The sequence below is a fragment of the Notechis scutatus genome, chromosome 11 (genome assembly GCF_049901735.1).
Source record: "Notechis scutatus isolate UNSWTSFEM ecotype Mainland chromosome 11, rNotScu1.2, whole genome shotgun sequence".
NCBI lineage: Eukaryota > Metazoa > Chordata > Lepidosauria > Squamata > Elapidae > Notechis > Notechis scutatus.
In genome coordinates this window covers 5,166,123-5,181,992 of record NC_142019.1, presented here as the reverse complement: position 1 = coordinate 5,181,992, position 15,870 = coordinate 5,166,123, and the positions used below count along the sequence as shown (strand labels likewise).

Below are 15,870 nucleotides of genomic sequence, written 5' to 3'. Positions count from 1 at the left end.
GGAAAACACAATTTTAAAATATACAAAAAGATGGAAGTAGTTGTTTTTCCAGGATTCTGACCGCACTGCCATTCACGAAGCTTACTCAAAACAATTTGTGCAGGATTGAGAATTCAGCCTGCACCTTATTGTTCCCGACAACCCTGTCTTCTTGGATAAACATATGGCTAAATAAAATTATTGCTGAGCAGTTTTAGAAAATAAGGTGATTGATCCCCCTCACGTGTCTAAATCATAGAAGCCACCCCACAATTTAAACTGAGTCAAGCTAAAGGGTGATCCGGATCATCCGATATCCCATTGACGCATATTTCTGGACATACAGAGAGTCCTCTACTCATAACAGTTTCTTTAGTGAGCGTTCAAAGTTACTACGGCACTGGAAAAAAAAAGGACTTATGACTGTTTTTCACACTTACGATGTGATCAAACTTCAGATGCTTGTGATTGTTTTGCGACCTTCTGACAAGCAAAGTCAATGGGGAAGCCAGATTAACTTAACAACTGTGTCACTCACTTAACAACTGCAGTGATTCACTTAGCAACTGTGGCCAAAAAGGTCGTAAAATGGGGCAAAACTCACTTTACCAACGTCTCAACAGCAGACATTTCGGGATCAATTGTGGTCGTATGTCGAGGACTAGCTGTACAGATAAACATTTTTCAATGATTAGGCACCTTGTTTTTAAAAGCTGCTTTCCTATCAGCCTGGTTTGATCACCAGAATATGTCAAACTATAAAATTATTCTGTGATCTATGAGGATATTTAAATAAGCAGCTTAGAGTCTCTTTCCCCCACTCTGCAGACTGACTGTTATTAGCTGCATTTTCAGATGCCTCATTGTACCATTTCTCACCTCTGATATTTTATTACTCCTCAATGTATCATAAATATTTAAGACAACTTTATAAATAATCTGACCAGATTGCAAGCCTATAAAGCCAATCCATGTGACAAACTCCCGTCTCTCAAAGAAAGAGTCTATGTTTCCATTGTAAGTCCAGATACCTAATCATGAGAGAAAGTCTACCAAGGCTGAGACAATTAATGAGAGTGTTTTTAAAAAAAAAGAAAAAAAAGAAACAGCTTTAAAAAAAACTTTCTTCAGCTTCAGCTGAACCTTATTTATAATTGCTTTCAAAGGAACATGCCTAGTTGACATTTTCAAAGGAAAAAATAGGAGGGGGGAAAAAATCATTGGTTTCAAACACCTCCACAAAAGTGCTTTTAATATGGATTGTTTCAAGAAGAGCTGGGAATCAATCCAAGGAAAAGAAGATGGATAAGAAGCAAATGTATAATCCTAGTAGGAAGACGATGTAGGAGATGACTAGACTGAGCCTGAGGGAGAGGTCAAACATGTCATCAAACATGAGTCCTTTCGCACCCACAAGAGATTTAAATCCAACCCATATTGAATTCCTTCTACTCTTATCTCCCGCTAATTTCACTTGGCTGTTAGTAGTTCGGATTCTTATAGAGAGCTTAAGCTTACAAAAAAAAAAACAATCTTTATATCCACTTGAACTATCTGGATCTCCTGATTTTCCTGATTGACCAAAAGACAATATGTTATTTCCTAAAGAGGGCACAAATCATGACACCGTCCTCAGCTAACACTTCTTCGTCAGTTGGTGGGTCTCCCAAGCCACTGTGGGGCTGCCCATTTGCCACCTCAATAGACTTTCATAGTGTTTTCAAGCAAGTTCACCTGTTGGTGCTCTGTTCGGTCAGAGAGAGGTCTCCAGTTCGACAAATTCTCTGCATATGAGAAGGTCTTGAGACCAAGGGGAAGAACTTGGAAGATGGAATTGAATCTGTTGATGAACTTGGAGATCATGCAGTTGCAAGAAGACCAGGTTTTGAAGGTCTGTCCTCCAAAGGGCAAAATTTGGCTCTTCCTACCATAGATAGCTAGGTAGCCAGAGATAGAAAGATAGATAGATAGATATAGATAGATAGATAGAAAGATAGATGAGATAGATAGATAGATGAGATAGATAGATGATAGATAGATAGATAGATAGATAGATAGATAGATAGATAGATAGATAGATAGATAGATAGATAGAAAGATAGAAAGATAGAAAGATAGAAAGATAGAAAGATAGAGATAGAGATCAGGGGTCTTCAAACTTGACAGCTTTAAGACTTGTGGACTTCAACTTCCAGAATTCCTCCTCCAGTCATGTTAGCTTAGGAATTCCGGGAGTTGAAGTCTACAAGTTTTAAACTTGCCAAGTTTGAAGACCCTCAATATAGATAGATGGAATTGAATCTTACATGTTACATCCTCAAAACATATGCTCTGTCAAGAAACTCCAGTTTCTTACTCTAGCCACACAGCTGCTATACTTTATGGTTATTCAGTGTGGAGAACAAGATTTTCCACCTTAATTTCCCTGGCTCCTATCATGTTGTCACTATGATGTTTATTATACAGTATATTTTAGATCATCATGAGTAAATCTACTTGTTACAAGCCAGGCAGATAATAAATGTTCTAAAATAAGTGTATCTGTCCTGAATACAAAAAGTTCTTGTGATAGACAGTGGCTACCGGACCATTCCTGAAGAGCACCTATTGGTCCCACCTTCACTGTTTTTGGGGGTGTGTTAAAAGAAGTCCCAACTTCTCTATGCTGTAATAGCTAAAATATCATCCACACTTCTTAAAAAATTCACCGATGGCATCATAAAGTACACATTCATTTGCCAAAAATGACAGGGGAACCTTCACTTAATACGTTGCAAACTAAAAAATATGGGTTTTAAGTGCACCTTTGTTGAACATGGCAAATCCTCTAGAAAAAGGCATCGCAGGTATTTGAAGGAGGAGGAGGAGGGACAGTAGTACTAGGAGGAGGAGGAGGGGGAGAAGAAGAAGAAGAAGAAGAAGAAGAAGAAGAAGAAGAAGAAGAAGAAGAAGAAGAAGAAGAAGAAGAAGAAGAGGAAGAGGAAGAGGAAGAGGAAGAGGAAGAAGAAGAAGAAGAAGAAGAAGAAGAAGAAGAAGAAGAAGAAGAAGAAGAAGAAGAAGAAGAAGAAGAAGAAGAAGAAGAAGAAGAAGAAGAAGAAGAAGAAGAAGAAGAAGAAGAGGGAGGAGGAGAAAGATGTTGCAATATGGACATTTTTGAATGTGGCTTTTCTCATTTGGTCCTTAAGGCTCGGAAGATCTAGTTGCTACTCTAGGGTTGCTCCTAAAATCTCTGTTCCATCTTTACCGCTGTCTGCACTATAAAATGAGGCATAAATCAGCAGCGGCTGAGCATTTTGGGAAATGTCTTCATTCTACAGTTGCAGCACGCCTTTAAATCAGCCTCCATACAACACCCACTGCGACTGCAACTTTACCTTAAGGTAAACTGAGGTTCAGATCTCCTGAGACAAGAAAATCCCCCCCCCATTTATTTATATAAACCCAGAATGGGCTAGAGCAGTAAGATTTTTAAAAATGGTCACCTCTTTCTTAAAGAAAGGAAGGAAGAAGCAAGGAGAAATTTTTAGAATGGGGGGTGGGGGAAAGGAGTGGAAAAAAATATCTTTAGCCTCTATGTACAAGTCCCATTGTAAGGAAGAACACCCATCTTTTCACTTTTTGTAGAAACATATACCTAGGTTTAGAATACATACACATACACACACACCAAATATTTTGGGGTGGGGGGAAATGGCTGTCCCCTTAATTGTCGACCCCCAGTTTCGAGAGGCCTTGCCGAAAATCCTGCAATTCATCTATCTTTCCATCGAGTACATCTAAAAAAGTTTGTAACTCCATCTTCAAGTGACTCTGCCTGTGTTTGCTCTCTTCTACTTCCGTCCGTAGAGCTCTGACTTTCTCTTCCAGGTCTTTATTTCTTTTCTCAGCTGCCTGCAAAACAGAAAGTTTGTTTGAAGAACAGGCCAACAGTCGCAGGCCAACCGGCCAATATATCTCCTTCCACTCCTTTCTGCATTTCTAAGATGACGTCTTTTATAAACCATCTGCAACTGAATTCCCCTAGTTTATTTTAATCTGAGCAGAGCATAGAAACATGGAGATGTCATCAACACAACTATGCTCTTTTGTGTCACTCTGGCTGCATTTTTTTTTTTTTTGCAGTAGGTTAGAATTGATGTCATGCACTCTGCATGTGTCATTATCATCATTATCATTTCCAGAATTTGTTCTATGCATCATTTTTTTTGTCTTTTAATGACCCCATAATCCCTTCATCAGGGTGGAGTCAGGCCAACTGAATGGAGGTAAGTATTTACTGGCCAGATGCCCTTCCTATCGCCAATGCAGAATTTTGTTCAGCAGATATATTCTCAGTGTGCCCAGAGAGAGAAATATCTGCCTCTGCCTAGGATCGAACTCACAGCCTCCTGATTGTGAGGCGAGAGCTCCACCCCTAAGCCACCGCACCACTATACATCTATGCATCATATACACTATATACATCATTTGAAGGTATTAAATTGCCTTCCCAATTCCGGCAGGCTCCAGGTGTGCTTTGGAACGGCTGCGATGGGAACTGCTCCTCAACCTTTAAACCCTCCAAGCTCAGGGAAGGTACATTAAAATCTAGTTTTCTTTTACTTCTCTTGCAAAGCTCACACAGTATCTATGAGCCAATGTGTCTTGTTTGTGAATTCAATTTTTTTAAAATTAAACATCAATACACCTAAAGTTTTATTGGCTAATAGGAATAAAGGCAGTGGTGCAAGTTCAAGTTCTCCTTCAAGGCAAATCTACACTCAAGCATTTTGCCTCTGTGGGTCCAATTCCACCTATTCCTAAGGAAAGGGGAACAAAAATATCTATTCCTGAAGTCCTTCCAAAATTGAAAAACAAAGTGTGCATTCTACAGAATGAACTATTCTTAAACTGAAGTCATCGGCTTTCAGTAGGTACAAAGTTGGAATGAAGGTGCATTGTTTTGTTGTTATTTTTTTAACACAATGAATATATAAACTAAACAAAAGATACTGGACAAAATATCTCTAAGGAAAGAGGAAATATACAGGGACTATCAAAAGAATGGGAGTAAAATCATAACAAATAAGGACAAGACTGAATGCACATTATTGTGTGTTGTCTATGGAGATTCTTAGCCATCCAGCTCGTGGTTGTTCCAAAGGTGCTTTTTTGAAAAGGAATTGGACTTTGTTTTTCCTTAAAGATGTTTCGCTTCTCATCCAAGAAGCTTCTTCAGTTCTTCAGAAGGCAACTGGACTTTGTTTTTCCTTGAAGATGTTTTGCTTCTCATCTAAGAAGCTTCTTCAGTTCTGACAATGATGGAGAATGGAAGGATTTATATTCCTTGCAGTCATCTAGTTGTGAGCACATTTTCTGAGAGATGTTGAGGCCAGTTGGAGGTTTATCTGTTTCCCCACCTGTGTTGTAAATAGAGTCCTTTCAACAGTTCCAAGAAAGTTCCACACCCATTTGCACTACTCAAGAGAGCCCGAGGGCTCTTCAAGTGGCCTCAACAGCTCTAATGACCAGATGACTGCAAGGAACTTAAATCCTTCCATTCTCCCCCATTCAGTCGGAACTGAAGAAGTTTCTTGGATGAGAAGTGAAACGTCTTCAAGGAAAAAAAAACTAAATCTCATTTCCTTTTGAAAAAGGAATTATCGGGTGTTGGTTTTGGATGGCTGAGCTACAAATGCCACTGATGATTATACAACACAGCCTTATGGCCTTGTGACTTTATGGTTGGTATGGTTTCCAATCAAGAATGGGAAGAACATTTTCAAATCATAAATGGGAAGAATAGTTTATACGTATAAACGAGATGAACATATTGTAGCTACATCTTCTTACAGAGATTAGGAATCTGTAGAGATGAGGAATATGTAGGTAGCCAGCCCTCTAGATATCACCGAATGACAAGCAGCTACCATCAGCCACAACTAGTAATGGTGCTAATGGTGGGCGATGCTGGGAGTTATAGCCGTGCCTGGAGGGCTACCTAGTCTCAATCTTTACCCGTGGAGATGGCTTCACTGAGAGCCTATTTCATTTTCCTGACATATCAGAATGAATCACAGCCGTTGTCCCTGTTTCCTGCTTATATAAAAAAAAAAGATATTGGCTGTAGATTTGAAGCAATATTTTATTTAAACCGCAAAATGTTTTACCAAAGACTAATAACTATTCCTTACCTGCAGTTTCTGAGAAACCGTTTCACATTCTGTCATGAGCTGAGGTATAATTTCACCCTGTTTCCGTAGATCTTCCAATTCCTGGAGAAATATGCATGCCATGAAATTATAATCACATACATCCTCACCTCTCCCACTTTCTTAAATATATATTTTAAGACATTAGAAGAAAGCATTAGCACCTGAATGCTCGGGGAACTTTCCACTTGTCAAAGGAAATGAATCATTAAAATGTTAACTTAAAGGGGAAACATGTCTTCTTGCTGGGCTTTGCCTACAAACTTAGCAATAATTTCAACATGTAATGATACCTTCTGCTTTAATAAATAGTCCAAATACACAGATCTATTTGTACATTAAAATGTTGTGTTATCCTTGGGTGGCGCGGGGGAAGAGAATGTATTAAAATAGCAGCATCCATTGCAAGCGAAGATTTTGCTAGAAAATAGGGTGATTCTTAGCCTTCAAGGCAATATCTTGAAGAAGAAAACCAGAATGGTTGGGGAAGGGATTTCATTAAAAAGTTGCTCCATTACCAATGGGACAATGTTTGGATGGACTGGCCCCAGAGAAGCTCTTTCCAAAAATAGCAAATCAGCACCAGCCAAATGGATAGCGCCAACTAGCTGACGGGGGAATAAAGTGCATTCTAACTGCAAGGTAGAAGATAGCATTTTTAAATGGCTGGGAAATACTCTTTTTATTTATTTATATCCTGCCTTTATTATTTTTATAAACAGCTCAAGGCAGCTAATATCTCCAACACACAGTCTCCTGGTGATTGGCCCAAGGTCACTCTACTGGCTTTCATGTCTAACTAAGGTGGGACTAGAACTCACAGTCTCCTGGTGATTGGCCCAAGGTCACTCTACTGGCTTTCATGGCTAAGGCAGGAGTAGAACTCAGGCGTCTCTGGCTTTCCAGCCTGATGCCTTAACCACTAGGTCAAACTGGCCCTGGGTATTCTTTTAAGTGGCCACTAAGGGAGGGGAATAATAAAGCAAATTTATTAGTAGAGCAAGGATTTCTTGATTTAGGAAAGGGAGCATTTTGCTGCTTATTAATTTCTACAGGGCAGGGAACTCTGCTTCCTGCAAGAGGTATTTTTGTATGTGCAAGGGGGATGCAAAAACCTCCGGTTGTTGCCCATCTTGTCTGCCAGAGATACTCATGCCACTACAACATATAAAAAGTCTGCAACCGAAAAGGAAAACCAATGTTTTCTCCTTCTCCTGATGCCCCCCCCCGCCGCATCCCTCTGGCTTTGCATTCCCACTCCGGAAGTTCAGGTTTTGCAAAGGTGCTCCTCCCGCCCTGGCACACATTCGGAAGGGAATTCACACGGACTGGGTTTGTCTTGCCAAGGCAAAATTAGCTTTTCGTCTGGCACTTGCTGGGGCTTGCTGAGGCCAGGGTGCTGCCTGAGAAGCAGACACAAGGGGAAACCCTCGCCCACAAACGAAAAGGCAGCTCGTCAGATTTACGAGTCTCGAAAGTTACAAAATGCGATGATGAGTGCTATTATCCATGGAGAAGGCTGGGTGAAAAAGGCCTGGTTGTTGTTGTGTTTTTTCCCCCTTTGAAGCTTATTGGCAGAAGATGTTTGGAACTGGGCATTCACCTCTATATGTCTGAACTGATTGTGTGTCCAGGTAGTCCTCGCCTTATGACCACAACTGAGCCCAACATTTCTGTTGCTAAGTGAAACACTCGTTAAGTGGGGTTTTTTTGGCCCCATTTTTTGTCCTTTCTTGCTATGGTTGTTAAGTGAATCACTGCAGCTGTGAAGTTAGTAACGCGGCTGTTAAGTGAATCTGCCTTCCCCATGGACCTTGGTTGCAAAAGTGGGTCATGTGACTCCCCAGGATGCTGCAACTGTCATAAATATGAGTCAGGGGCCAAGCGCCTGAATTTGGATCACGTGACCATGGAGATGCTGCAAAAGTATGAAAAATGGTCCTAAGTCACTTTTTTCAGGGCCGCTGTAAGTTCGAATGGCACTAAACGAAAACTGTCATAAGTCAGATAACAGATAACAGATAATCAGAGTTGGAAAAGACCTTGTAGGTCATCTAGTCCAAACCCCTGCTCAAGCAGGAGACCCTACACCCTTGATGATGAGCCTATGGCACGTGTGCCACAGGTGGCACGTAGAGCCCTCTCTGCGGGTATGCCAGCCATTGCCCCAGCCCAGCTCCATCGCGCATGCGTGGGCGCCTCCTGCCAGCCAGTCTCCTTTGGGGGCAATAGAGGCTCCAGACTGATGATGTGCTTGACCCCACTCTCAAGCTCAGCCTGGTCATCTCCTACAGGAGGGTGACCAGCAGAACTTCAAATCCAGGGTGTAACTATGGGACGTGATGGTACAGTGGTTAGAATGCAGTACTGCAGGCTACTTCTGCTGACTGCCGGCTGCCAGCAGTTCGATTCTGACGGACTCAAGGTTGACTCAGCCTTCCATCCTTCTGAGGTTGATAAAAATGAGGACCCAGATTCTTGGGGGGTAATACGCTGACTCTGTAAGCCACTTAGAGAGGGCTGTAAAAACACTATGAAGTGGTATATAAGGGCTAGGCAGATTCATCATAATTTCCAACAGTCATTAAGTGACCATCATACTGTAACTCAAGGACTACCTGTATAATCAAAGCCAGCCAGCCTGCTTGGCTCTCCCTCCCTCCCGCCCTCTCTTTCCCTCCCTCCCTCCCACCCTTGATCCCCCTCTCTCTTTCTCTCTCTTTCTCTTACTGGAAGGCTATGAGTCAGTCATTCACTCTCTTAACCAAAGCTACCTCACAGGGTGGTTGATGTGGGGATAAACCTGAGAGAGAAAATATGTCTATTGTGAGCTTCTGAAGCCAAAGCCAAGCAGATACGAAGGAATCAATGCCTGGATGAGAATGACCCAGTGCAGTAATTCTTCCCCAAATAATCTTACCTTTGCGTCTCTACTTGTTTTGACCAAGCGTACAACTCTCATAGCTCTTTCCTTCCATCCACAGCTTTACTTACCAGCTCCTTATCCTGAAGTTCCGTTTCCAGGTCCTGAAGACGCCTGGTAAGCTGTGAGTTCCGGTCACGCTCCTTGTCAATTTCGTTGCACTGTTCTTCCAGCTCCTCGATCTGAAAGAAAGAAAACACGTGGCCTCTTTAACTTTGTCCATGAAGTAGACTCTTGGCTGGAGTAACAGTTCATGTCAAGCGCCATTGTTCTCATGGCGCTTGACATGAACTGTAAAAACTATACATCCCTTCTTATAATGTCTGCCTGGTGGTGCAGGGGTTAGAAATACAGCGTTACAGGCAAACTCTGCCCACAGCCTGGAGTTTAATCCTGACTGGCTCAAGGTTGACCTTCTATCCTACCAAGGTCAGTAAAATGAGGACCCAGATTTTTGGGGTCAAAATGCTGACATTTTTAACTGCTCAGAGAGTGCTGAGCAGAGAGTAAAGTCTAAGTGCTACTGCTATTACTAATGAAATAAGCTATCTGTCAACTCATAAAACATTCCTATGCCTGTTTTAGTAGTTGCCATAAAAAAAGGGGGGGAGGAGGAAGAAAATCTGAAAGAGAAGTGCAGCAGTTTGAAAGCGAAAGTACATTCCAACTCTTATCTTTAAAAGATTGTGACTAAAATACCAGAGCTTTTGCCCACAAATATATTTAATTGGAGAACGTGAATGATGACACGTAGCCCATGAACATGCTCAATTGGAGAATTTGGTTTATGAGATACCCAGGGGGGAAACAGGGTCATAGGTGACTATAAATTATGTATGCCAGAGTTGGCTTCATATAGGGCAGGGCCAGTATGTCGCCTCTAATAAATCCTTTGAAGTTGGTTGAAGTTTGGCTCGAGAATCATGATTTAACTAGAGCAATTGCTGGAATCTTGACACTATCATTATCCCTCCAATTTTGATGGACACCTCAAGAAAAGCAACCTCCATCTTTAAAGTGTTTTAAGCTCTTCACCCTCCACGGATTTAATGAGGATCTTAGCAATAAATAGCAAAAACAGATGCTTTCATTGATGGCATCCCATACCTTACTCCGCAGCTGATCGTTTTCGTCTTTGCTAATGGAAAACTGCTTTTTCCAGTGCTCTATGCTGGCCGCGGATTCCTGGAGAGCCATGGTGAGCCTTGCATTGCTCTCTCTGAGCGCCTGCAATTCTGTTTCCCATTTCTTGACATTGGAGGTACTAAAGATGAGAAAACATGCACAGGCACTTTTGAAATTTGTCGGTACAAGCTGAATTGTGATTTTTTTTTTCTTCAACAGGAACAAAAGAGCAATGCCCCCTCCCTATTCCACCTTTGCAATTAACGGTTTTTTCAGGGCAAACGAAATAAATTAGTGTTATGCATCGCCACGAGGTTCCTCGTTTTCATTGCATTCCTACACTCTTGCAAATTAAAAGAGGGCATTCTCATGATTATTTGATATTGTTTAGTCCCCTCAAGCTGCAAAAAAAATGTAATCATAATCAGCATTATCCAAACTTGTCTACAATTTGCCTTATGCATTGTTAGTTAATTTACATACTTCTGGCTGAAAAGAATTCTTGTGAAAGGGGTATTATAAATATGCCCTAACCGGTATAAATCTGGTATGAAACAAAATGTGTGAATCTGTTCAGTATGTAAAACACGACTCTTCCCCGAGAGCAAAAATTGAAAACAAATTGAAAAACACTTCGTTATGTTGGGTTTGTCTAGCACCATATGTGGCCACCAGATGCTGGGTGTTCTTTGGTCCTCAAAAGCTCTTGGAACAGACAGAATTTTTTTCAGTTCAGAACATGCTCACATCATGGAGATACAGTTATAAACTATCTCCCTACAACGGTGGCATTGGAAGCAAAAATGGATACGTCCCAATTGTGCCATTTTATTTGATTTTAGGATCGCCCCAGTAATCCATTCCTGCAAGAGGAAATGTCCTCTCTCCACAGTGGAGAAGCCAATCATGAAGATAGTAGAACTTGCAAAAAGAAAAAAGGCTGCCTCGACTTGTTTGATTAGGGATAGAAAAACTACAATTACTTTTATGAAAGACTGGAAATCCTTTTTGGATATTTTTTTTTCTGAAGATGGATAAGAATGAACTGGTGATTTCCAAACTGATCAATGAAAAGGGAATGTGTATGGCGAAAAAGGAATACATTATGTAATTTTGAGAGAGGAAAATGATATTGTCTATAAATGCAATAAAGTCACTTCTTTAAATGTTTTTTATTTTTATTTTTTTTATGTTTTTCCTTTCCTTTTCCTTTCCTCTTCCTTAACTTCTTAACTTTCTTAACTTCCCCCTTTTCCCCTTCCCTTCCTTTCCCTTCCTTCTTTCCTTCCTTCCTTCCCACATTTTTCTTTTAAATTTGCAAAGCATTTCTTTTCTAAAAATTTTATTTATTTATTTGTTTGTTTGTTTATTAAATGGATATACCACTTATCTCATTGTTTGGGTGACTCTTATATACACATAAAAAAGAAGGAAATGTACTCTTGCTCAGCAATATTCAAGGGATGTACCCTCAGCCAAGAAGAAGCAACTGTTAACTAGGCCAGCAATGAAAAAAAACCCACCATCATCATTCCCCTAAACTTTACAAAAGAGAAAATAACTCTTTACATGTCTTTAAACAGAGGACAAATTTGCTGGTGCAAAGAACTAGGAGCTTTCTACTCCTCCTTCTTCTTTTTAATTTTTCTCAGCATCTACTTCTGTCCTACTACCGTAGCACCATTGAGAGCGTCCTGACACAGCAGCATTCTTGTATGGTACGGGAGCAGCTCTGTAGCGGACAGAGAAGCTCTACAGAGAATCATTAAAACTGCCCAGAATATCATCGGGCTCCAGCTATCAGCCCTGGATGACATCTTCGCATCTCGCTGTTTGAGGAAGTTGCAGAAACATTCTCAGAGACTCTTCCCATCCTGCTCACAATTTTTGTGAACTGTTGCCTTCTGGCAGAACATACAGAACAATGAAAACTTGGACCACACATTTTCTGAACAGTTTTTATCCCAGAGCTATAATTGCACTTAACAATAAACTTAAGGACCACCATCAGTGAGCCGTTGGACAGTATTACTTGGTCTGTTGTGTGGATGCTTGTGTGTTTTAGGGGGAGTGGAATTTTGGTGGGTGGAGGGAGTGTTTGGGGATTGTCATGTGTGTGCGCATGTTGGGTCTGGTCTCTGGGTGTTATGTGAATTTCGTTGGATGTGTATACTGTGTATATATGTAGAATGACAATAAAGAATTCAATTCAATATATGCTTTTTTATGTCACAAGAGTCATCCATAGTTCATGGCATGATGTGAAAACTGCTTCACCTCTGGGCAAGAGCAATCTTAAGTTTGTCGTTTTCCATTTTTAGCTGCGCATCCATGGGAACCCCGTGTGATATTTTGTCCTCATCCGTTCCATTCACACTGGATGTTCGAGTAGAACAGGGAGTTTCACGGCCTGATTCCTGCAGGATAAGATTTCAAGAGGGCAGAAGAAGAAGCACCATAAGCAAGGCATTCGTTTCTCGACATGTTAGATAAGGTTGCAAAACACACAATAACACCCCTACAATAACACCTCATCTTTGGAATCAGCTAATGCTTACCATCAAGATTGACACCTTCCCCGCTATTCCAGAAAAACTTCAGTATTAAATTGTAATACTTCAAATACTTTAATATTTAGAATAGAATAAATTAACAGAGTTGGAAGGGACCTTGGAGATCTTCTAGTCTAACCCCTACTTAGGCAGGAAACCCTATACCATTTCAGACAAATAATCTCTTCTTAAAAACTTCCAGTGTTGGAGCATTCACAACCTCTGGAAGCAAGTTAATTGTTCTAACTTGTCAGGAAATTCCTCCTTAGTTCTAGGTTGCTTCTCTCCTTGATTAGTTTCCATCCATTGCTTCTTGTCCTGCCTTCAAATGCTTTGGAGAATAGCTTGACTCCCTCTTCTTTGTGGCAGCCCCTGAGATATTGGACCACTGCTATCATGTCTCCCCAGTGCTTCTTTTCATCAAACTAGGCAAACCCAATTCCTGTAACCGTTCTTTGTATGTTTTAACCTCCAGTCCCCTAATCATCTTTTGTTGCTCTTCTCTGCACTCTTTCTAGAGTCTCAACATCTTTTTTACATCGTGGCGACTAAAACTGGATGCAGTATTCCAAGTGTGGCCGGTAAATAATTTATTTATTTAAAATAACTTTTTAAAATCTCCATTATTAAATTTAAAAGCTGCCCGTTTCACTGTCCAGCGACTCTGAGTGGCTTACAGCATTGTAAATGCACATATAAACCAATGAAGATATTTCAACAGTAAGAATTAAAACATTAATAATGGACACAAAATGACATAAAAAGGACCAAAGCATTAATGAGGTGAAGGTGGAATCTTTTCCTGATCAGCTAACCCTCTCCAGAGTAGATGACCTCATAGGGACCCAGGTCCATTTGGCAGAAGCAGGTTTTCAGGAACTTTCAGAAGACCAAGAGGCTGAGGGCAGATAGGGGCCTTCAAAGAACTTTTTGGGTTTTTTTTGCATTCACAGGTTTCTTAATTGAAAACTTTTTCTCCCAAGCATTTAGAATCGATACAATATGTTCAAAAAATAGTCTTGTCAATGCAAACTGATCCCTTAGCAAAATCATAGGTTGCATTCATGGCAACTTAGAACCCAAGAGAAGGTGTGACAGGTTTTTAAAAAAATTCCTAGTATATAAAGAAATGCAAATGACAAGGGAAGAGAAGGACAGATTAAGAATCTTTTTCTCAGGAAGTGTTAACTTTTTTTTTTTTAATATGGGGAGAATTAAATCTGAGCTGGGAGGATTAAAACAGTTCAATATGATCCCCCTCTTTCTAATCAAAAGGATGTTCTTCCTGTGATTTTTACACACATAAGCAGAATATTTGTAGCTTGGGGTTGAAATGAGGGGGTCCTTGGTGCTCTCTGAGCTTGATTTTTTTTTCTTCTTGCAAACATTTTGTTACCCAACTGAGTAACGTCATCAGTTCTAGTAAGGAGTGCAGTTTGCTCTCAAGCCTTACTAGCACTTATGATGTTACCTAGTTTGGCTAATGAAACAGATGCAAGAAAATGAGCAAGCTCAGAGAGCACCAAGGATCCCTCATTTTTACATAAGTTGAAGCATCGCCTTCAGTTCTGACAACCAGAAGTCAAAGGCTGCATTCACAAACAGAGCAGTAAATCACAATTTGCTAATGAAACAACAAATTAGCTTGGCCCAATGTTTAAACTATGGAGTAGAGAGTTGGTCTCTGGCAGAAAGCCACTTGAAGAGACTAGAAGCATTTGGAATGTGGATTTACAGGCAGCTGTTACGTATAAGCTGGGTTGACAAAATCAGAAATGAGGAGGTGAGAAGCTGCCTGGGAAAGCCAAGGGAAACCATCAAAACCATAAAAAAGCGAAAGTTAGAATATTTCGGACATGGGATGTGACACCCGGAAAAATACGGCCTACTTCACTTAATCCTCCAGGAAAAGATAGAAGGCAAATGAGGTCCAGGCAGAAGAAGAACAGCATGGCTTCCAAATCTAAGGGACCGGTTTGGACAAAACTCAGCAGCACTTTTCGTGCAGCTGTTGATAAAAAAATAGGATGATCAATAATAATAGGACAACCAGGATGATTAGGGGACTGCAGACTAAAACATATGAAGAACGATTACAGGAACTGGGCATGGCTAGTCTAGTGAGTAGAAGGACCAAGGGAGACAGGATAGCACTCTTCCAATATTTGAGGGGCTGCCACAGAGAGGAAGGGGTCAAGCCATTTTCAAAGGCACCCGGAGGCCAGGCAAGGAATAATGGATGGAAACTGAACAAGGAGAGATTTAACCTGGAAATAAGGAGAAATTTTCTGACAGTGAGAACAATCAACTAATGGAACAGAAGTTGCCCTCAAAAGTTGTGGGGGCGTCATCACTTGAGACTTTCAAGAAGAAATTGGACTCCCATCTGTCAGAAATGGTATAGGGTCTCATGCTTGGGCAGGGGGTTGGACTAGATGACCTACAAGGTCCTTTCCAATTCTGATGATCTGTTAAGCAATCTGTTAAGGATTGCCAACATGATCGCCAACGTCCGATGATGGGTATGGCACAACAACAAGAAGAAGAATGTTTAAACTCAACCAATCTACAGGAAATCGTTTTTTTCTCAGCCAATGCTTTACTTTAAATTCATTTCAAGATCTTAAAGCTTTCAGTCAAAACTTGCCTCTTTGCCTTTTGCAAGCTTGACATGACAAGTCAGTCATTCCCTCATCCTTGAATTAAAGAAGCGATCATGACTTACTTGTGAATGGTTACTGGAAGTTTCCATTTTTTCTTGCGACCGGTCTCTGGCCAGTCGAGCGGCTTCTTTCACCTCCTGGAACTTCTCAGCAAACTAAACGGGGACACAAAGATCAAAACATTGCCTTAATTTTGGGATTTTAGAGCTATGTAAGTGGGAAAATGCGTTTTACGTTGGGGTATGTCTTGGTCTCATAGGCGGCTGGTCACAAATTGCAATAAACTTAGGCATACATAAGACTTATTAAACTTAGTAGACATATTAACTTGCTCCAATTCAGAATTCATCTCCATGAATACAAAAGAGTAGGAAAGAGAAAAAAAGTACTCAGCCATTGGAAAAACAGTAGATAAATGCACTTTCTGTTCCTCTGTA

The 15,870-nt window shown here is 40.7% G+C and overlaps 1 protein-coding gene across 1 annotated transcript in view; it reads right to left on the bottom strand.

The window, feature by feature from the left end:
- Window positions 1–1,074: 1,074 nt before the first annotated feature.
- Window positions 1,075–15,870, bottom strand: part of HOMER2 (homer scaffold protein 2) — a 69,088-nt gene continuing 54,292 nt past the window's right edge. The window contains exons 4-9 of the mRNA XM_026677062.2: window positions 15,496–15,588; window positions 12,496–12,635; window positions 10,201–10,357; window positions 9,165–9,275; window positions 6,153–6,233; window positions 1,075–3,870 (exon numbers count right to left, since the gene is read on the bottom strand). Of these exons, the coding sequence (XP_026532847.1) occupies window positions 3,682–3,870; window positions 6,153–6,233; window positions 9,165–9,275; window positions 10,201–10,357; window positions 12,496–12,635; window positions 15,496–15,588 (771 nt within the window). The 3' untranslated portion in view covers window positions 1,075–3,681. The remainder of the gene's footprint in view (window positions 3,871–6,152; window positions 6,234–9,164; window positions 9,276–10,200; window positions 10,358–12,495; window positions 12,636–15,495; window positions 15,589–15,870) is intronic.